At 40.8% G+C, this 23,833-nt stretch overlaps 1 protein-coding gene across 1 annotated transcript; it reads right to left on the bottom strand.

Annotated features, from left to right (window-relative positions):
• Positions 1 to 10,644: 10,644 nt before the first annotated feature.
• Positions 10,645 to 23,530, bottom strand: LOC143724285 (tripartite motif-containing protein 16-like). Its single transcript, XM_077217262.1, has 5 exons — positions 23,432 to 23,530; positions 15,944 to 16,047; positions 15,712 to 15,805; positions 11,812 to 11,847; positions 10,645 to 11,604 (listed from the first exon to the last, which is right to left on the bottom strand). The coding sequence occupies exons 2-5, from the start codon at positions 16,022 to 16,024 to the stop codon at positions 11,072 to 11,074; spliced, it is 744 nt and encodes a 247-aa protein (XP_077073377.1). The 5' UTR covers positions 16,025 to 16,047; positions 23,432 to 23,530; the 3' UTR covers positions 10,645 to 11,071.
• Between the last annotated feature and the right edge of the window lie 303 nt (positions 23,531 to 23,833).

Below are 23,833 nucleotides of genomic sequence, written 5' to 3' on the forward strand. Positions count from 1 at the left end.
TCACCACACACCAAGACAGGACAAGACAGGACACGGATGAATAGAGTGAGCGTATAGCATGAACTTATACATCGAATAATCTGATAAAGAGCCAAGGACAGGAAGAGCTAGAAGAAGGAGAAGCAATCAGGGGAAGATTAGGAAACAGCTGGTGACAGCCAGCGCAGAGAACGAGGGGAGTGGAATCAGCTGAAGGAGATGAGATAATGAGGACGTGAATGCGAGTAGAGGTGCGTAAATGTGTGTGTGAGTGTATGTGAACGACCACAAGAGGGAGACAGAGAAAGATAGAAGAGCCAGGATCATGACAGTACAGGGGAAAGCCAACAAGGTAATATATAAAGTGACCCAACACACTTTGTTAAATGGCACTCACCTTATTAAAAAACTTCCCCTTATGTGGCCACGCTACATAGATCCCCCCCCCCTCCCCCCTCCCCCCTCCCCCAGCCTTCAGCATAAGAGGAGTATGACCGTACCAGCGTTTTAAGTTCACCACATTTACATTGTTTTAAGTTGAATGCCCCAACTCACAGTGTAATTTATTGGACCCATTCTTTTTATTATTTCAGCTGGACCCTCCCACTTGGGCGCTAGCTTGGCAGAAAATCTACTGGAGGCAGACGAGAGAGGGTGAGTCTTAATCCAGACTAGATCTCCCGACTTGAATTGCGCATCCTTCCTTCAGGCATTATAATACCTAGCTTGTCTGGTTTGTTGTACCCCTACTCTAAGTTTTACCTCCTCTGCCATGTTGTTTTGATGTTCGACTAGAGTATATGAAGCTTGGTCAGGCATGGGGGGGTCTAAAGGTCAACCTCTCCAGAGGTCCATGTAGCTGACGACCCAGCATTATCTCAGCCGGAGCTCTAGCGGTGGTCTCTTGGTGAGCTGTATTGATGGCGAACCTTAGCTCCAGTAACCACTGATCTCACGTCTGATGATGTTGTCCTACATAGGACGCAATCATGGTCTTTAACGTCTTGTTAACTCTTTCCGTTAGGTTGGTTTGCGGGTGATAGCTTGTGGTGAGTTTCTGGATGCTTCCCCAAGACCTGCAAAGTTCAGATAGCACCTTGGATGTGAATTGTGTTCCCCGGTCAGACACCTGGTATTTCGGCACTCCCCATCTGGTGAAGATTTCCTCTCTAAGAATCTTAACTATTTTCTGTGTCTTACTATCTCACACGGGGAACAGCTCTACCCACTTTGTGAAATAGTCAACAATCACCAGAAGGTAGGTGTTTTGTTTTTTGCTCAGAGGAAATGGTCCCATGAAATCCATCCCTAAAGTGTGTCCCGGTTCATGAACTTGGGTATGCTGTAGGAATCCGCTAGGTTTCATGTTGTCATGTTTGTATTTTTGGCAGATCTCACAACCCTTGATGTATTGCCATACGTCTTTTGCGAACAGATGACCACCATGCTACTTCAAATAGCCGCAACAGGGTTTTTAGTCGGCCCAGATGTCCTCCTAACAGGTTATCATGGAAGTAATGCAAAAAACCTGGGATCATCTCCTGAGGCACTACCAACTCAAACATTCAAGATGGCTGCTGGCGTGAGTGAACCCATCTCAAGCACAAGTCGGTTTATCCATGATATACAGAATATATATTCAGAATTCTTTAACTACTTTGGGAGAACTAGTTAATTTATTAGAACAGCGTGTGGGAGCTAATGAGGACAATCTACAGGAGTTCGGGGCTCGGGTTCAGTAACTTGAGAAAAGTAATTCTTACCTGCTGGACAAAGTTGATGACTTGGAGAACCTGAGCCGTCGCTGTAACCTTCGTTTCGTGGGGGTGCATGAAACCGTTGAAGGCGGTGATATCGTCGGTTTCATGTCCCAGCTGATCACAACTCCTGGGACGAAGCAACTTTCCTACGACACCGATCATTGAGAGGGCACACCGCACTCCGTCTGTCCGACAGAGTGATCGAGCCAGCCCCAGGCCAATCATGATCACACTGCTTAACTTCCAGGATAAGGTCAAAATCCTTCGCCTTGCTAGAGAGAAAAAGCCGTTGGAATATAGCGAGAGGCGCATCTTCATTTATCCAGATTTCAGTGCTGATCTGATGAGGAGACGCCGGAACTTTGATCCTGTCAAACGTAAGCTCCGTGATCTCAATATTAAGTACTTTCTCCGGTATCCATGTACGCTGTGTGTTATTGTTGATGGAAAACAGCAGCGTTTCAGTTGCCACAAAGACGCTGAAGCTGCTTTCATGTCCAATTTAACTTCTCCATAAGTTACCCGATGAGCTGAGGCATGAGCTAGCTGCTGCACACGAGCATATCAATAGAACTGTTGAACGGCAAATTAGTACTCTTTTTTTTCCTCTCTTTATTTGACAACGCGACTGTAAAGTTTTTTTGAGGTGTTGTTGACACTCCTTTTGTGTTATAGTTAGATGTTGTTAGATGCAACGAGTGATTGCTTTCAGTTGTTGTTTGTTTACATCCTGCTGTCGCAAGCATTTTTTTTTCTCCCGGTTCATAATATGACAACGCGACTGTTAAATTTGTTGAGGTGTTGTTGATACTTGTGTTATACTTGTTGTTAGATGCAACCGGTGATTGCTTTCAGTGGTTGTTTGTTTACATCTTGCTGTTGCAAGTATTTATTTATTTTTCTTCCTATTCATAATATGTGACAACGCGACTGCAACGTTTTTTTTTAGTTTTTTTTTTAGGTGTTGACACTCTTCTTGTGTTATAGTTAGATACAAGAGGTGATTGCTCTCAGTCTCAGTTGTTGTTGGTTTATATCATGCTGACTGTTTTGCTTTTCCTTTTCTTTTCCCTTACTGACTTTAAATGCTGCCTGTGAAGTACTCTTTGAGCTACACTTTCCATTATTTCATATTAATGCATACTGCGTCTTGAGACTAATAGATGTTCTTTTCCTGCATAATTTTGTTTACTCACAGAAATACCCCGGAACATGGTGTCTGGGGTTGCTGGGTCTTTCTTGGGTAATGTTTTTTTGGGGTTTGAGTTATGTATGTGGGTCTATGTAATGTGTGTTCGTGTTTTTGTTTTATTGTATCAAATGAATCTTTCAACCTCTATAATTGTGTATTACTTTTTTGGATCCAACTACTTTTACAGTTATGTTTGAGCAGCAGTGACCATAGTAATAGTACTAAAATTTGCTTTTTCTATGAGTGATGCTAAAGGAATAAAAATTGTACATTTAAATATTAGGAGTCTTATCCCTAAAATTGACCTACTTCGTGCATGGGTTGCATTACATAAACCTAACATAATTACTCTTTCCGAAACATGGCTTAATAGTAATATATCAGATACTGAAATTAATCTTCCAAATTATATCCTATATAGATCTGATAGGAGTTCCAGAGGTGGGGGTGTGGCTATATATGTTTCCTCTGAGCTCATATCTGAGTATACCATACCTACAGTTGAGCCTCTACATTTTGAATGTGCTTTTGTTAAAGTAATTTTCCACGAAAATAAAAGCTTAATTATCGGGAGCATATATAGACCTCCCTCTTCGCCAGCTGAAACTTTTGATCACCTGATATCCACTATTAACTCCATTTCCTGTTATAATGAAATTATTTTACTTGGGGATTTCAATAAAAACTGGTTAGATAAATCATCTGATAAAGTGAAAAATTTATTTAGTAATTTAAATATCTCACAGTTAATTAAGGAACCAACTCGTATCACTCCCACATCTCAATCCCTGCTTGACTGGATACTTGTTTCACATCCAGATAGATTTCTAAGGGTAGGTGTTATGTCTGATTGCTTTAGTGATCACTCGATAGTATATTGTGTATGGAAGATCAAATTACCTAAATCACCACCAAGACTTATCAAAATTAGACAATATAAGAAACTGAATACAGATTTATTTTTTAATGATCTGATCACTATAAATTGGGACAGATACCAACTCATAGTACCTAATGTTCAAGATGCATGGGATTTCTTCTATACCGAGTTTATTGATGTTTTGGACAAACATGCTCCTTGGAAATCTGTCCTGGTCAAGGGTAAACACCTCCCTTGGATTGACTCTGAACTTATTAGTCTCTTTAGGCAGAGGGATAAAGCATGGTCCATTTTTCGCCGTACAAGGGCTAATGTAGATTGGGAAATATACAGGCAGTTGAGAAATATGAGTAAGACTAAAACCCGTAATGCAAAATCCAATTACTATAAGGATAGCCTCAGTAATGATTTCAAGAATCCTAAACAATTCTGGAAAAAAATTAAAACTATTACCAATACATCAGATAAACATTGTATTAACCAAATACGAGTTTCAAATACAATTCTACATGACTCTTTATCTATTGCTGAAGCATTTAATCATCATTTCTCTTCTGTTTGTTCTACCCTAATACCCGAATCTGATCTGGGTACTGGTTTTTCAAATAATACTTTGCCCAATCACAGTTCATTTTATTTTAGGACAATTCAACCAGATGAAGTGCAAAATGTCATAAATGAATTAAAAGGGAACAGTGGTGCTGGACTGGATGGTTTGGATAATAAGTTGATCAAACTAGCATCCCATATACTTAAGTATCCACTTACTGATTTATTCAATCTCTCCTCGTCTTCATGTAAGTTACCAGCTATCTGGAAGTGCGCACGCATCACTCCAATACATAAAGGAGGAGATGTACTAGATCTTAACAATTATAGACCCATATCTATTATATGTTCTATTGGCAAAGTGTTTGAAAAACTAATTTATAATCAACTTTCACATTTTCTTAGTGCAAACAATATATTATCACCATTTCAATCTGGCTTTAGATCTAACCACTCTACATCTAATGCCCTTCTTAAATTCACCAATGATGTCCTCTCTGCTGCAGATAATGGTGAACTTACAGGTGCAATATTTATTGACTTGACTAAAGCCTTTGCCCTTGTTGATCACTACCTTCTTTTAGATAAGCTCTATGCTATTGGCCTGTCTAAAAATGCAGTATTGTGGTTTAGTTCATACCTCCATAATAGAAAACAATGTGTTTTCCTACATGGAAAAAAATCCAATCTGCTAACTCAGCAAAGAGGTGTGCCCCAGGGCTCAACTTTGGGACCACTCCTTTTTTCTATTTACGTTAATAACTTACCATCAATTTTTAATAACTGTTGTGCTCAACTTTATGCCGATGACACCGTCTTATACTGTATACATCTAAACATGATCTTCCACAAATTCAAGCATGTCTTCAGTATGATTTCAAAATTCTACAAGATTGGCTTTTTTATAACAAATTATTGCTCAACAAAACTAAAACATATCTCATGATTTTTGGTACCAGACAAAAACTCAAATCTGAAACCAATTCTTGTATAATAACTTGTTCTGACTGTACTCCTCTGCCTCAAGTCGATCAATTTAAATATCTTGGTGTATGGCTAGATTCTGAGCTCTCTTTCAAAATTCATATTGGTCATATTTTACGTAAAGTCAATTATGGAATTAATGTTTTATATCGATCTAACTGCTTCACTTATAGTGTGCGCAAGAAACTCGCCTCTCAACTTATACTTCCGATTTTTGACTATTGTGATGTTATCTATCATAACTCTGTAAAATCAGACCTTTCCCGTCTTAAAATAGACTATAACAGATTGTGTAGATTTGTCCTTGGATGTCCATTTCTCACGCATCATTGCACAATGTATTCTGCCCTTAATTGGCCTTCTTTAAATACAAGACGACAAATTCATTGGTTTCAACTAATATTTAAATGTGTCCATTTCAATTACCCTTCTTATTTAAAACAGTATTTTGTTCTTATTACCTCAAATTATCATTTGAGGCACTCTGTTCAGCTTTATTTCTCTGTCCCCCGAGCCAAGAAGACAGTTGGCAAAAGAGCTTTTATGTTTAAAGCCACTTTAGATTGGAATACCTTACCTTCCGATATTAGATCCATCACTTCATTTGGGATGTTTAAGTATACTTTGTCTTCCTACTTTGTGATTGACTGCTCTTGTAATGTATGATGCTGACACAATGTGAATTTTTTTTATATTTAAATTAATTGTATTATTATTCTGTGATCCAAATACTTATACCTACATCATCGTATATAGTTGAATGTATATAGTATATATACATTCACCTCCAAATGTATTTCTACCAAATTGATCTAGTGGTTGTAAAGTTCTGTATATTTCGGTTAATATTATTTTTTATTTTATTTTATTTTTTTGTGGATTTGTTTCTGTGGTTCTGTATGTATTTGTTTGTCCAATATGTATAATTGTACTTTTGTTTATTTTATTATTGTTCTTTTGTGATGGCTGTGATGTATTTTAGGACCCCCTCGAAAACGAGATGATGCATCTCAAGGGGTTTACCCTAATAAATAAAATTATTCTAAACTGGAATCTCTCTTCCATATTCTTGACAGGTATCCGTCGATATACCACCCCCTGGTGTTCTTCGAAGGTGATCCGTTGACCTTGAGCCTTACGGTATATGTCTGAAGCACATTTGTGTGTGGTTATGGTCATACAGAGCACATTGTCTCTCTCCAACGGCTCGTAAGCTCTAGACAAGGCATCTGGACCCTGATTGAGACATCCGCTACGATGATGTACCTGGAAAGGGAACTGTTGCAATCTCAGCGTCCAGCGTTAACCGTGAAGAGGTTTTGGGACAATTGAAAGCCCACGTTAACGCCGAATGATCACTATAAATGTCAAAAGGCCTTCCTTCCAGATAATGTCTCCATTTTTCCACTGCCCAGACCACTGCTAGACACTCTTTTTCAGAAGTAGAATAGTTTAACTCTGGTCCTCTCAAGGTTCTGGACGCATAGGCTATTACCCTTTCCCCCTCTGGTGTAAGTTGGTAGATAATAGCCCCCAGTCTCACATCACTGGCATCAGTGTGTACCTGAAAGGGTTGACTGAGGTCCGGTTGCATTAAGACGGGTGGATCTTGCAATTTCAGCTTGATAGTCTCCAGACTGCTTTGGCACTCAGGAGTCCATTCCCATTTTACCCCTTTCTTCTTTAAATTATTTAAAGGAGCAGTGATATCACCAAATCGAGAAATGAACTTGTGGTACCAACCCGCCAATCCCAAGAAGCGATGGAGTGCTTTAAGGTCTGTAGGAGGAGGATAATCAGCCACCGCCTGAGTCTTTTCCGGATCCACCTCTTCTCCTCTCTCCGACACGATGTGTCCCAGAAATTTTAGTTGACGTTTAAAGAAGTGACACTTCTTCATGTTGAGAGTAAGTAAAGCCTGGTTGAGTCTGTGTATAATGGTGGTCAGGTGTTGTACATGTTCTTTTAAAATACAGGGTGCACGGCGTATTTATGCGGGTTGATGTAAATGACAACTTTTTTGAAAACGATGTTGTATGCACAATGTTATTAATGAAAACGGAGGGGGGGAAATATTCGTTTCTCTAAATACCCGGCCATGAGTAAATGTGGCCTAAAACCTGATCCCATGATTTCATTACAGTTATACACATTTTCAGTCCACATAATGATTGTTTCAGACACAAGATTATTGTAATATGTAATGAGAGCATTTGGTTTAATCACAGAAACACAACAGTATGATCTTCTTTCAATTTAGTACTTTTAACAATCAGTTCACTTAATAGCAAACAATGCAAGATACATGTTTCAAATCTCCCTTGTTTCTGAATTAATTACAGTAATACAGGCTACAGATGCCACATTAGAAAATCAATTTACATTACCTAACTTTTGTAGTTGAATCCATATTCCATAATGTTTAAAATAGTATCTTTCTAGTGTATTATCAAAAGGTGTGATAAAGTTATGACACAGCCATGAGGTTTTGTGCTAGAGCAGAGTTTGCTGCCAAAACAGTAAGTGTTCTTACCGTACCATTTGAATGAATCTATACTACAGTTGACCTTTAAAAGTGTGAGTTACAGTTATGTGGCCGTCTCTACCATGGTAATGCGTTTACAGTAGCGTTTCTCAACGGGGGCGTTTGGACAGTGTTGGGGGCGGTGTGAACGAGGCAGCAGAGAGGGGGGCGTTACCCACTGTTATTCATCACAACTTTTAAGCCTCTGACAACACATACATGTTCATTTGAATGTAAAATAAAATGATGTCTGTGCAAATTAATGAATTAATATTTAAATGTTGCCAGTAACCCACTCAGACTTGTCCGGCTAGTTACCGGCAAATGATCTCCATAGCAACGCCTAAAAACAAATGCTGCAGCTGTCAGAGTGGTAGAAAGAATGTGTCCAATCAAAATGTACACAAGCTTCGCCGTTTAATAATGTGTCCAACCAAAATGCACACAAGCACAATTACGTAGACTAAAACAATTTTGATATCAAAACACATTCAAGCATCATGGTGGAAAACAAGTAGAAGTGCAGACAGTATTGTTGAGTACATTAGATATGGCTTTATTCCCTCACCCACAAACATCCAGCTCCCGATGCTTTGCCAGCAGGTTTCCGCTAACGAGGCAATGAAACCGTCCCGTCTAAAGGAGCAACTAACTAAAATTCACCCCGATATAAGGCATCCAAGGATGCTGCCTATTTCCAGGACCTCAAGCTATTGTCTTCTTTGTTCGTCCTTTGAAATCAAATGACCATTTGTAGGCGTTAAGAGGATCATGAAGAGGTCAGGGGGGCGTTTGTTCAAAAAAGGTTGAGAACCACTGATTTACAGTGTCACATGGCATACTGTAAAATGCTGTATTTCATGCCATCTGTCTCCCTTCTTTGGATGCATCTCTGGTCAGTCTGATGTTACACAGTCATTGATTGTTTCCTCTCCCTAATACTCTATCCTGCTCCATGTTCCTGCCCAAATTGGAAATCTGTCTTACACACATACACACACACACACACACACACACACTGCGGTGACTGAGGTATTCTGACAGAAACACGGTAACTGATGGATCATCTCCTGTGTATCTGCTGGTTCACGCTGCTGTGATGATGAATATTCCCGTGATCTCTGATGACAGCTCGTGTTGTTGCTGTTGTATGAGTGCACTGACGCTGTCTGGCGAGACTCATCAGCGCGTGTTCTCCGCCGCGTCTCACCAGGTGTCTCACCAGCGGCGTCTTCACAAGCGTCGCGATCTCTCCTCTCTGCTCCAGGGCTGCGTTCCAGTTCACTTTTAGACATGCACTTTTGAACTTCCCTAAGCACTTCCCCTCGGGGGAATCCCTGCCGCCATTTTGAAGTGCGTTTCACTTCGTGAAGTGGACGAGGGAAGTTTATATGGACAGGCCCTCGTTCCCTCGATTTTGACAGAGGGAGCGAGTCTACTTCATATGTACACTTCAGGCAGCGCCATATACCACAATGCAACACGATTGTGACATCACCGCAGATCTCGTCTAATCACCACCACCAAAAACCACTCTATGATATATTAATTAAAAAATGTTTAAATAAAACAACCCAAACACACCTATATACATTTGGATGCTGCATTAAACAAATTATTAAATGGAAAAAAATTGTAAATAATAAATCAACTCCACAGCTGATTCCAAGTGATCAAGGGCTTATCGTTCCAGTTCAGCCCAGTACAGTTTACGCCAGTAGTGGGCACTCGTGCAACGTAAGCAATGACGCACACCCGAGTGAACGAGACGGAGGGAAGTTAGCGAGTGAAGGACATGACGATTTTGGACTGGAACGCAGCCTTCTCCGCTCGCGCACTGCATGCTGGGAGCCGCCGTCAGCGCGTCTGTGTGACGTCATGACACCTCTCGCCTCGCGTCATCAGGATCTCTTGTGGTTTTACTGAAGGAATTAATTCTTCCTAACACTCATGAACTTAAAGCAGTGCTTTCCAATATGCAGGAGAGAAGTTAAAACTGGTTGTTTTAAAACTGAAGCTCAGCAAACATCAATCCTCAGAATGTCCTGTTGTGTGCTTTTGTGAAGTTCGGACTGGAATAGTGATGGGAGAAACAAAGGTTTTCAAAGCTTTGAATCAACTGAACAAAATGATTCAGTGTTTCGAATCGTTTGAATTGCCACATGCTGGTGACTCCTGCTGGTCAGAACAGTGGAAATGCAATAACTCAGGCCAAACATGCAGTAAAACAGCTTTTAGAAACACATTATACGTGTTTTATTGATCATATAATCCATCAAATGCAATGAACTAATCTTCTAATAAGATTAAATATCAGGTGTCTGTATAATATGTGTTCTTTTATCAATGTTCAGGGCTTGTTGTGTTTCGAAGATTCTCTAGGAAACAGAGTCATTAGCTAAAAGGTAATGTTGCTTTTTATAGCGCCACAATGTGGCTGAATCTCACAAGATTTGATACACAGCCTCATTTTGACAAAAATATGCTAATTTTCATAACAGTCAGACATTATGATTTGACCTTATTTGCTGCTGTAATTTCATTGGCTGCTGACGGCCATGTTTGTTGAATTGTGTGAGTGATATTGGAAGAATATATTATTATTTGACCCAGAGAAGATAAATATCAGAATTGGTTGGGTTTGATCATGACGTTCAGCAGATACAGAGCAACACATAAAAATGTGTGATCATTTAATATCTTCAGTGTTTTAGTTTATCAGGGGTTTTTGATGAGCTTTTGTCATGAGTTTCGAGTGAATTGGATCAAACTGTCAAGAAGTTTATTTTATTTTATTTCCAAGCTTAAGATCTTTATGACTTACAGTCTCTGACGCCCACACATGTTTAGAGCAGAAAAATAATAATTGATAAAACAGTGCAAAAACAATAATGTTGCAGCAGCTTCAGTGCTTGAACCCCTAAAATACACCTGGATTAAAATACGTTTAAGAAATCCCACTTCTACATGAATTATAAATGAGTGATGTAACTCTACAGTTAAACTAAATGACTGTGATCTTCATCAACACAAACAGAGCTTGAGAAAAGCACAGATACACACTTCACACACACGGATGTCTACATGAGGATTTATTACACACATTTATTCTGACATGATATTTCAGTGACAGAAGTTCAGCTGTGTTATTAATGTAATGAAGAGAAAATAAGAGACTGTAACATCTCACTGTAACTGATTTATCATGCAGCCCAAAGCAACAGTTCCACTGCTGATCCAGAATAAATCTTAAACCCAGGATAGAGCGGCTGAGTGAATGTGGTCTGGACAGTGTGTATGAGCCTCATTGTGTAAACGCTGTAGAAGGACAGAGTTCCTGCACTGTGATCCACATACACTCCTATTCTTCTGATGATGGACTTTACTGGGAGTTTAGTCTCTGTGTTATTGTGTCTGAATGTGTAACTGGAGGGAGAGCAGTACAAACTCCAGGACTGATCATTATATCCAAACGCACACTCATTACCCTTTCCCTTCCTGCAGATGCTCTTATATGACACTGCTATAAACACAGCATTCCCACTCCACTCAATCTCCCAGTAAGAGCGTCCACTCACACTCACTCTACACAACACCTGCTCATACCCAATAAATCTGTCTGGATGATCAGGATACGACTGAATCTCTGGGTAAATGTTAGTGATCACTCTGTTCCTCTCAGACAGACGGAGGCGTTTATTCACCGTGTTCAGATCCGGAGTGAACTGATTGGAATCTGATGGAGATAAAGCACATCACAATCAGGAATTATGAATATAATATTTGAATGTATCTGAACTCTTCATGTTGAATATATCAGCATATCTCAGTACAGTTTAGTCATCATTTACATGATCAACTCTAAAACTCATGTTTTCTCTCAGCTTCTACAGGAAGAACATAAACACACTCAGAGAGTTTTTCTGCTTGTTTTCTGACTTACATTGAAGTAACTCGCTCCTGGTCTGGGGAACAGCGACTGTGGAAATCAACAGACATGAAGAGTGTGATTATCATGTCAAGAGAAAATGATCCTGTATCCATTGCTAATACATGCAGAAATCCTCCAAAACAGAAGATCTTTAGAAATGTCTCTGCTGTTTACAGAGCCCAAATCCTGACACAACCACTATTGAGGGTTCGATATTATTGACATGTCACCATATTTGATTTGGCTTCTGTAGACATGAACTGATCACTGACTTAAATTTCACTTTGTTCATAATACAAAGTAATCATATCACTTCATAAGACTTGGATTAAACTCCAACCTCCTTATTAGTCTTTTTCAAAAAGACATCAATTGATCAATAAATGTCTCATGCTCAATCATTTATTTTGCCTATAATTCTACTGGCAGGGTTGGACGCAGCGTCCCGTCTGATTACGTGCCGTTGTCGTCCCAGTTCTCCTGCTGCTGCTGGGATCTTTCTCTCAGTCTTTCAGCAGGTTCTAGCCAAGCAAAGTTCCAGGAACCCAAAGTTCCTCTCGCACCCAAACAACCAAGCCTTTAATCCTTTGTGAAGTATGTCTGGTGCTTTCGCCGCGAACGCCGCGAATGCCGAGGCAGCCAACCTGAGGTCGGAGCTTCGCTCCATAGAGGTCCTCCTGGATGATGTTCTCTGGCGACAGTCTTTACTCCTCTCACGGGTGGATTCATTACATCCAGTTTCTAAACCTGGCACCACGGATGATGCCGCCAAGGTCCCCGCCAGTGTTGTTACTGTGACTGATCCACTGAACACCTGGACAATAGTCGGGGCGAAGGACGGCCGACGTGTTTCTCTTCCCTTTTTCTCTCCGGATGATGACGAAAGTCTCCTCACTCTTTCAAATTTTTATGCACCGCTGGAGACACTTTCAAGGGGCTGGCCTGGAGGTCGAGTTTGAGGCTACAAACTCCCCGTTATACTCTACGGAGAAACAGCCTGCCGCAACCATTATATCTACAGACCTGGCCGCGCAGTCTAATGCTGGGCGCTTGCCTAACCCTATGAGGCCAGGCAAAGTGGCAGGCTGGTCCTCACAACATACATTTGTCCGATTCTACGACTTAGACCTCTCCACTCCCGGGGCTAGGTTGCTTGCTTCTTAGTGTGCGCAAGGACTTCACACAGAACGGGCATTTCTCATTATGGCGTAGTGGGTATGGGGTTCCCACCGCATCTCAACGCAGCTCGAGTTCCCTTGAAAGGGAACGTCTCAGGTTATGTATGTAACCCTGGGATACGTAACCTGAGACGTTATGGAAGTGTGGGTTTGGCCTCTGAGGGGGTCCAGCTCATAGACTCAGGTCTCTCAACTGAGGTTGTTGAGGCCACGCTAACTCTAGAACTCCCTGCACAAGGAAACTGGTGGGAATAATCACTTGGATCCAGTTAACTGCCCAGGTTGGTACAGTGCTGGAATTTCTACAGGATAGAGTCTCCACACGGTTATCTCCGCACTCTAAAGGTTTAAGTGGCGGCTTAGCTGCTTACCATGCATCTTTGAGTGGTGTCTTTGGAGAGAAACCGTTGGCATTTCCTCCATGGTGTGTCAGATAAGGAGGAGTATGGCGGGTTCTTAAGTCTTATTATAGGGGTATCCGTACAAGAGGTGTGTGATGTGGCGGATTGATCCTTTTCGCACACATTTGTCAGGTTTACAACCTAGATTCGGTGACTGGTCACTATGGTAGCGTTGGTATAGATGTTCCCATAGTGTCAATCCTTGCGCAGTGCAAGTTCCCTTGAAAGGGAATGCCTGGGTTTCGACTGTAACCTTGGTTGCCTGAAGAGGGAACGAGATGCTGCGTCGCCCTGCCATACTTCCGGCGTTGCAGTGATCAACTTGCTTTGACCAATCAGAAGCGGATAATGTTTGGTCTGGGTGCACTTTATAGCTTCCTGCCATGACGTCCCCAGCCTATAAAGTTTTCCAATCTAATCTAAGCCATTGAACTGATTTCACACGTGCTTCACGACGCAATCACTCAGAGCGTTCCCATCAATCGACGCAGCATCTCGTTCCCTCTTCAGGGAACCGAGGTTACAGATGGAGTAGACTGAGTCCATCAACACCCCTAATGTTTGTCCTGGGTCGATATTTCATTCGGTAACATTAGGCAGTTTTGATTTATGTGATGTTTAATGTTGATGATTGCATTATTTTACATATGCATCTGCTTACATATGATATTGTTTGTTTCTGCTACTTTTTCGCCAGTGTTTTGATCAGGAGATTAGGTACTCTTTCAGAAGATGCATAATAGTGCCCCCTACCATATAACAGTGAAAATATGCAAAGCTGAAAATTTACGTCAATGGTGGGGGAAGCATTTTCTCACAAATTATGGGATTTTTTTGATAAATGATGGGGAAAGAGTTAATACTGAAGAAATCCGTTATAAAATAAAGATGCAAGCAGCAATATGGGGCCAAGCAAGCACTGAAGACATACCAAGCACATGGCATGGCAAAGAAAATGGTCAGAGGAAATACAGAATAAAAATTTGGACTTTCCAGTAAGAATATACAAAATCATGTAAAATGCTTAATTTACATGTAGACATTTAAAAGGAACTTTTATCCAAAGCAACTTGCAATTGAATCTCTTACATCAATCACCTGAGGATGTTGAGACAGTTTTGAGTTCCAGACTTTCCACCACAAGAAAATCGTATGACCTAAAATGGCCGAGTTCCTTTTTGGGATCTTTCTGTGGTCCTGGAAAGATTTTTATCAGAGGCTCCACTTGAGCCTTCAAGGTGATGATACACAGGGCAACTTTTTGAGAAATGTTGCTGGGCAATCTTTGCGAGCGATTGTTGCTTGGGCACTTTCCTACTGTAAATGGGCAATACATTTCTATCAGGATCATTTAGATATCGATCTAAATTATCCTGATAGAAATTTATTGCCCATTTTCAATAGGAAAGTGCCCAAGCAACAATCGCTCGGCAAGATTGCCAAATGGGCCGTGTCTCATCTGGTTGCCCGTTGACGGCAACATTACCCGGCAACATTGCTCAAATAGTTGCCCTGTGTATCATTACCTTAACAGTCAGTCTTGCAGACCTTCGGCATGCCCCAACTTTCGGGGCATGCCGAATGGTAGGGGAGCGGAGAAGGATCTTAATCTTTGTTTGCGAAAGCTGTAGGCCAAGGTGTGTGGCAGGGTTAGATTCTGTTGTAGCAATTCACCTGTCAGCACACCTCCTTTCGGCACACCCATTACTCCGACCTGCAACTACCCCTGTCTTATTTTCTGCCCTTCTTTAGTAACACAGTCACCAAGCAGTGTCTTTTCCATTAGATTATAGATGCTATCGCTCTGTCCTATGAGGCTTTCGTAATGGCTTTACCTCTGCAAGTCCACAAGGACTTTTCTTCTAAAGCTCTATCTAGGGGTGAGCCCTTACATAAGGTTTGTGCTGCAGCAGGCTGGCCCTCTCCGCACACAGTCCTCAGGATTTACAGTCTGGACATGCGGTCAACTCCAGGGTCACAAGACCTTCAGGGTTTACCAAGTCCTGTGCATTCAACAATTTTCTGTGCCAGTATTACACAGCCTTGTTGGGCAGGCAATCTTTCTCAGTGTGGCAGCGTTGTAAATGACATTCCCGTAGTGTCAATGCCACGACAGCGTTGAGTTCCCTTTAGAAAGGGAACGTCTCAGGTTCCCTGAAAGGAGAATGAGAAGCTGTCATAGCGTTGCCTCAATGGGAATGTCATTACAAACCTCTCTTGAGGAAAGAGGTTACATATGTAACCTGAGACAAATTTTCCTTCTAAATAATATTGAATCTGTCCAGTGATATTGTTGATAGCATTCACATTTTGTAACAACATTTCAATCTTACCTGGTTGGTCTTTTCCTACTTCTGCTGACAAATTAAGTCCTCTGGTGTCTCTATTTAAAATCTGAAGCTCATCAGGGTTGGGTTGTATCACTTTCTATTTTTGAAGGAATGGTTCATAAAAAAATCTTTAGGGACGTTTGTAAAAAAAAAAATTAGGAAAATGATTTTCTCCTTAATCTCATGAAATACATCTGGTTACACATCTACATTTTGTCTGAGGGAGTGCACTTACCTGTGCATTCACCGCAGCTAGGGTTGCCAACCATAGATATGTACAGTAGATGCTGCTCAGCTGGTTCAAAAGTTCCGCCATCTTGGAATCGTCAACAAGGAGACCTGTTTGAATGTCAATGTGAAGGAGATGCCTGTCATGACCTTGTCTTGTTTAGTTTCATTGTCATATTCTGCTTAGTTTTCCCTGTCACCATTTGCTCTCGTTTTTTGTTTGTTTTTTCTTAAGTGTTCCTTTCTAATAATTTATAGTTATAGGCTGCCTGCATTTTTCTTATAAAATAAAAGTCCTTTAGTACTTTCCTTTAAGGGTGGGTTCTCTGTCTTCCTAGGTGGGAAACACATCAGTATTCATGATAATTCACCATGGCCGGCCCAGGCTCTGTTGGTGCCCTAGGTGAGATTTTAGATAGTACCTCCCACAAGCCAACCACCCCCCTCCCAACTCCAAATGCTTATAATATGAATAGTGTTCAAGGTGAAATATAAAGTAAATAAGTAGTTATAATAAACAACAGCTAACAAATCTGGATTAAAAAAAAAAAATGCACGAGAATTAAACAAAATACAAATCGACAAAAAAGGTGCAATAAACTAGCCTCTTTCATTCCTATATTTGAGAATACACTGGAAAATGACATACTTACATGATTGCAATTCATGAATGATTTAGACTACTGTTCTAGTCATAGTTTATTTTAAAAGAAAGTTTTGGTTAAGTAAAAGCAAGTTGCGATATAAATAAAATAAAAAAAAAGAGATAAAAGTTTAAGTTTTAAGTGATGCCAGTAAAGAGGTTCTAAAATGATTTCCATTACACGAGAGTAGATGTTAAAACTTCATGCTGATTTGTACTCGGCTTTCGCCAAGATAAGCACCAACTAAGACGTAGCTTTACAGTAACCTATGCTTCTCCATCCATTTACGCTTCTTTCCAAATGGTGATGTGAATCTCCTTCTGTCTGGTGTTAATACACACACAACGGCTGCAACCACAGTACGGTCCCCTCATGACAACCGTCTGGATTGAGCAGAGTAGGGGACATCTCTAGGGTCTTCAAGTGGGCACCTTCCGTCCTCAGTCCACGACACCTCAAGAGGGCTCGACAGTGACTCTGGCGTCCCAGAGTCACCACCCTCCGTCCCCCACTCAACTCAGCCCAGCTTACTGACCTTAACATCCCTCCTGCTGCTGAGGCTGCTCCTTTGACCTAACCACAATCTCTCACAACCTCTCCACAACCCAACCATACGCGCCAACCCGTTTGACTAAGGCTGTCGAGCCCCACTGTGGACGTTAAAGCGGTCAGTGGCAACGGTTCCGTATGGCATACTACCGCAAAACACAATATCTGTTCAAACACCAATCCTCATTCACGCAAAATACACAGGAACGTAATAACTGTAATTACTATGCAAACTATACAAATAAACCAACAGACTCATCAAAATTTCAAGAATTTTTCGAAACCGTAGCATGGCGGCCTGTACACAGCCAGCCAGACTCTTTCCGTCTCAACCACAGCCAGTTGCTGCTCCTCTCTGCTGCTTCAGATAAGTTCTTTACTGTGCGACGCAACTCTTGGCCACTGAATCCGACGTCTCTGAGAAACCGGGTTGTGGAGTGTGCCACAAATCCTCGACAACCCACTTCCACTGGATAAACCCGGACTCTCCATCCTTGCTGTTCTGCTTCAGTGGCCAGCTGAGCATACCGCAGTTTCTTCCTCTCATATGCCTCATCTACAGCATCCTCCCATGGCACTGTTAACTCTATCAGTTGAACAATGCGTGCTGATCCAGACCACAAAACAATATCTGGTCGGAGGTTAGTGGTGGCAAACTCAGGTGGAAAAATAAGCCGTTGGTCGAGATCAGCCAGCATTTTCCAGTCCCTAGCAGCTTCCAGTTATCCTGAGCGAGAATTGGTTTTAACACCTTTTCCTGGTGGTTGCTCGCCTGGGCGGAGGAATATTGTCTTCTGTGTGTAATGTTTTGCTAGAACAGGTGGCAACTTATTGGTCATGTTACGCTTGTCTTCCAATGCTAAAGCCAAACATCGGAGTACTTGGTCATGGCGCCAAGTAAACCGACCTTGGTTAAGAGCCACCTTACATCCTGTCAAAATGTGCCTTAATGTGGCAGGTGATGAACACAAAGGACAAGAGGGAGCCTCTCCTACCCAGAGGTTTAGGTTCTGTGGTGATGGGAGAACATCATATGTTGACCTGATAAGGAAACTGATCCTACTCTCTTCCATTGACCAAAGGTCTTGCCAGCCCATCTTGCGTTGTTCCACACTCTCCCATCTCATCCACTCTCCCTGCTTGGCCTGGGAAATGGCCTTTATACACCTCATCCTCTCCTCCTGCTTTCGCACCTCGTTGACTACCAGCTTCCTCCTTTGAGCTGGGGCTGCCTTGTGCCATTTAGGAGGAGCTAAACTGAGCCCAAAACCCCCTCTTCCATGCTGTACCTGCCCAACAATATCACCAATTTGAAGGGCAGCCTTTGCCTCTTCCACGGATTTCTTTGCTGACCACTTACTACCAGTTTTTAACACAGGTGCTGCCTCCCTTACACATTTGTCGCGTGACTCTACTAAGGTCATTTCCAGTCTGACCTCGGCGCACTTAAACTCCTCAGTTAGAGCAGAGACTGGCAGCTGCAATATTCCTTTACTATAAAGTCCCACTCTGCTGAGGCAGCGTGGAACTCCCAACCATTTCCTGATATATGAACTTATTAACGCTTCCAGCTTATCCACTGTTGTCAAAGAAACCTCGTACACAGTCAGTGGCCACAGCAACCTCGGCAGTAGACCAAACTGAAAGCACCAGAGTTTTAGTTTCCCTGGTAAAGCGCAGCTGTTTATGCTCTTCAACCCTTCCACTGCTTGTCATCTAACTTCTCCCACTCGAACTGTGTCCTTGAGATCCCCATCGTACCATCTCCCAAGACTCTTCACTGGCTTCTCAGAAACTGTTGGTATTGCCTCACCATTAATGAAGAATGTTTTATCTACCACCTTGCCTTTAATTATCGAGATGCTCCTTGATTTAGAGGGCTTAAATTGCATTCGTGCCCATTCAATTTTATCGGTTAACTTGCCCAATAACCGATTAGTGCAGGCTACTGTTGTAGTCATGGTTGTCATGTCATCCATGTATGCTCTGATTGGTGGTAGTCGCATCCCAGAAGCCAAGCGCTCTCCTCCTACTACCCATTTTGAAGCCCTAATAATTACTTCCATTGCCATGGTAAAAGCCAGTGGAGAAATTGTGCATCCTGCCATTATTCCAACCTCTAAGCATTGCCATGTAGTGCTGAATTCTGGAGTTGAGAAACTAAATTGCAAATCTCCAAAATAGGCTTTCACTAAATTTGTTATCGACATCGGTACCCTGAAAAAATCAAATGCTGCCCAAAGAATCTCATGTGGCACTGAACCATATGCATTAGCCAAATCCAGGAATGTCACATGGAGCTCCTTCCTCTCCTGTTTAGCTGATTGAATTCGTTGCCAGATAACACTGATGTGTTCTAAGCATCCTGAGAACCCTGGAATGCCTGCTTTTTGAACTGAAGTGTAAATGAAGCCATTCTTTAATAGGTAGGTTGACAATCTCTGAGCAATAATGCTGAAGAAAATCTTACCTTCGACGTTTAATAGTGAAATAGGATGAAACTGACTGATGCTTGTAGCATCTTTTTCTTTAGGTATAAAGACTCCACCTGCTCGGCGCCATGCTCTAGGTACGACCTGCTTTTCCCATGCCACTTTTATCAATTTCCACAGAATTCGTAGAACTCCTGAAGCACTCTTGTACGCTCTGTATGGAACTCCATTAGGCCCTGGAGATGATGAAGCCCTTGCCTTTCTCACATCCTGCTCTATCTCTTTCCACTTAGGTGCACAGACCTCCATTTGGTACTCTGGTGGATTGATAGGTGGGATATCTGACGGAATTGACATAGGCTCATGCCTTTTTGCATCTGTATGCGTTTCCTCCAGATATCTCTCTAGCTCAACCCTAGATGCTTTTAAAGTGCCATTCTTCTCACTGGTGAATAACTTCTTTACGAATATGAATGGGTCTTTATAGAAATTAGCCCTCGCACGCTCCTTCTTTTTGTAGTGTTTCCGTAGGCGCTCAGCTCTGCGTAATGTTACAAGCTTATCTTTTATGGCCCTTTGTAAGAGATTGAGTCCCTCCTTCTGACCTTGTTCTGCTCTTTTCCATTGCTTCCTCAGCTGCCTCCTTTCTCTAACTAGCCCTTCAATTTTCTGCTGCCGTCTAGACATTCCAGGAGTAGTTTGTACTTTTTCCTTCCTTTTTTCCACACCAAACCTCTCACTTCCATATGCGTAAATGATGTCCCCAAATGTATCCAGCTTCTTTTCAACTGTACCAGTTAATCTTTCCAATGCAAAGCATAGATCTGTGTTTACCGTGTCCCATGCCGTTTTCTCACAAGCTCTTGGCCATCTAACTCCAGGCCTATGCCCGTTGAGGTTCTTTTCTCTCTTATGCTGGTTAGTCTGACCGGGTTCACAAGTATCAATGTGTTCATCACTAACTGTGCAAACCCTCCTCTCTTCTATGACACGGGTGCTGATATCCTGCGAACTGTTGTTTGCTTCCTGTCGCTGGATTTCATTCGACTGACTTGACTGACTTCGTAAGAAGTACTGATCAATGCGAGGCCCTTGTCCCTTCTCTCTCAAGCATTTCATTTTCCCTTGATGAATCTTCAAACCCCTGACCGTTGTCGCCTTGCTCCAGCCACAGACACAAGCTTGGAGTTCAATGACTTTGCTAACTGCAGAACCTGAACTAGTCTTTTGTGAAGTACTCTCCATACTCATATCCGTTTCCATTCCAAAGTCGTTAACCATGTTGTCCAACATTGAGTCATCTTCCGCCCCCGCTCTCGCAGACTCTAGGGGTATTTTCCTCTTTAATTTCTCAGAAGCCTTGGGCGGGTGTCTCCAGCATCCTGTAAACACAGAGCTGGATAATGCCGACAAGGGTAGCTAACCCTTACCAGCCCCATTGGGGTCTCTTTCCTCCTGTCAGCTGTCTCTCCATGCTGTCGCAAGGTCTTTCCCTTGTTGCCAGCAGCACTATTCACCGCAGGCACTGGACGTATCCAGATCTTCATGATTCCATTACACTAAAAAAGCTATTTCAGAATTGTATGCCATGAAGAGTCGTTAACTTTTGATTTCACTAATTTTTTCCAAAACATATATGTGGTGAATGCTAATGGCAAAATGAATACCTATGGAAACCATGCTGTCATGCATAAATAACACATTAGTCTAATATATAATTTTGTCCACTATTTTGTCCACTATTTATACATGTTTTATCGTGCACATATTGTAATCTAAAGTAGGCTTAAAGGATGTTAATTGGCATAACATGTTGGGCAAAGTGCGCTCCATTTAAAATCACTAAAAAAATGTCACTGTCACCATTTAAAAAATGGTGTAAACCGGTAAACCTTTAAAAAAAAAAATCAGTAAACCAGAATGATTTTTAAATTGAAAAACTGGCAATGAAAAAACACTTGCAATAGTTAGCTACATTTTTTAATGCCTTTGGAATATTGAAAATTCTACCAATAAAATAATAATAGATCAGAACATAACTTTTAATTAAAATAAAACATAAACAATATATATATTTCAGTGATGATACAATACAATTGGAATGCCATTGCAATGTGTTTTAAAATCACTAAAAGTTTGTTATCAGTATAATATTAATGTATAATCAACACTCTTACAGTGTAATTGAAATGCAATTGTAATGTCACCAAAATATATTCAAAGTTTATGCTGAGTGAATTCTGCATTTCAAAACTTAAGTACACTTTAAATATACTCTTGTTTTTAAGTATACTTGAAAAGGGGTTCCACTTTAGCACGAACAAGTATATTAAATATAACTTTAGTTAAACTTCAGCACTACTTTCGGTCAACTAAAATGCATTTAGTACAACATTAGTTGTTCCAATTTAACAGACTTTAACTTTACCAACTTATAGTGAGCCACACATACTGTATTTTTCATGGATTATTAAAATAAAGGAAAGATTTAGGAAGGTACACCTCTAAAAGAACATCAAATTCGACCAAAATTAACATTTTTCCTGCAGCTCGTACTTAACATTCCGACTCATTCTGCCAGCACGGGTCACACACACACACACACACACACACACACACACACACACACACACACACACACACACACACACACACACTACAGTAATATAAAAGTTAAAATATAATTATAATAGTTAAATTCAACTTTGCACTTTCTTGTCTCTGCAGTTTCAACTTTATGGTTTCACAATATTTTGGTTTGTAATGTCTATCCCCTGAAAAACGTGCATTAACTTTTCCTTTCAGTGAACATGTAGATTGATATGCTGTGCATTGTATTACAGTTTTTTACAATCACTTTGCTACTATTTTCAGAACCTTGATGTCATTTTTCAAAACTCTAGACACAAAACTCACAACGGTTATCACTTGTAACACAGGCTGTCTAATGTTCAAAACATTGCATTGTGCATTCACATCTTTAAAGAAATCTTGCACTTGCACAATCATTGGTTCAAAGAACAAATTTACTGTGAAATACCATTGAAACATAACTATAGATCACCCACACACAAGCAACCGATAGTTTCACTGTGTCATTGTTCGTACAATCATTAAATATTGTAGAACAAAATAGGTGATCCAGGTTTCATTATGGTACTACATGTACAGTAAATATACATCTCTGTAAAAGCACTGCAGTCGTAGAGAGAATACACAAATAGTGGAATCAGCGAAGAAAGTTTGTAATATATTGATGCAAAACACTACAGTACAATCACAACATAGGTTTATTGGAATCAAAGCAAAAATATAAAATATTAGGCTACATCCATGGATATTGTAGTCTAATTGGTTCATGCTCCACGCTAATTGGTGACAATGAATCTCGTTATCTTGAAACTTTCATGATTTACTGTAAACATGGAAGACCCTAACCCTAACCCTAACTATGCATTAAGAGTAATGCAACAGTTACTTATCATTTTGAGCAGTTGTATCAATTGATAGTTAGATCATTGTACGGAAATGAATAGACACTCATTTGAAATTTAATGTGTGAATTGCCTTTTGAAATAGTAGTACTGTGATGTTAAGTTGTGTCATTGAACAGGTGATTTTTGTTGAATGAACAAATGATCTAAGTTTTATGTGTATTGTATCCAAGCAATTGAGAAAATGGTTAGAGTTTTGAAAAATGTGCATTTTGATCATTGGTTGTGAGTTTTGTGTCTAGAGTTGTGAAAAATGACATCAAGGTTCTGAAAATAGTAACAAAATGATTGTAAAAAACTGTAACCTTCACTCAACCTTTACTCCAACACATTCACACTGACACTGCATGTTGATATTGAAATAGTCACATCTTACCTGGAGTCTCTGTTCTTGATATGGTAAGTCTGAAGCTGTAGTGATATTTATAGTCCTGTTACTGAGGAAACGTCTCATGTGTGTTGTCAGAAAAAAGTATTCTCAGAAATGTTGAGAAAGGTTGGAGGGGAGGTGACCCAGTGGTCATTGCCACTTTGACCTTCAAATGCTTTCTGTCAGTACACAATCATTTTGTGTGAGGTACGGAGTAGAATTTATTAAAATGTTAATATCTCAAAGTTGTATCCAGATCCAATTAGTGAAGTCTCACATATCTCATTCAAGCGCATTCATCACGCCCTGTCCCAAACGGCACACTTCTGCCGGATTCACAGACAAGGCTTAATGATTAAAATGCATGTTTAAACTGTTTTAAATTAAAGCACATCTAAGGCAGGTTTA

This window comes from Siphateles boraxobius, unplaced genomic scaffold (assembly GCF_051911475.1).
Source record: "Siphateles boraxobius isolate OS27281-9 unplaced genomic scaffold, OSU_SipBor_1 72, whole genome shotgun sequence".
NCBI classification, from domain to species: domain Eukaryota; kingdom Metazoa; phylum Chordata; class Actinopteri; order Cypriniformes; family Leuciscidae; genus Siphateles; species Siphateles boraxobius.

What these genes read in the sequence shown, in the direction of transcription:
- LOC143724285 (XM_077217262.1), bottom strand. Translation starts at nt 16,024, where the DNA reads ATGGCGGAACTTTTGAACCAGCTGAGCAGCATCTACTGTACATATCTA. An exon ending in AGTAGGAAAAGACCAACCAG is followed by an intron (nt 11,848 to 15,711) that starts GTAAGATTGAAA and finishes TGATTTCCACAG; the next exon opens with TCGCTGTTCCCCAGACCAGG. An exon ending in CAGGAGCGAGTTACTTCAAT is followed by an intron (nt 11,605 to 11,811) that starts GTAAGTCAGAAA and finishes TATCTCCATCAG; the next exon opens with ATTCCAATCAGTTCACTCCG.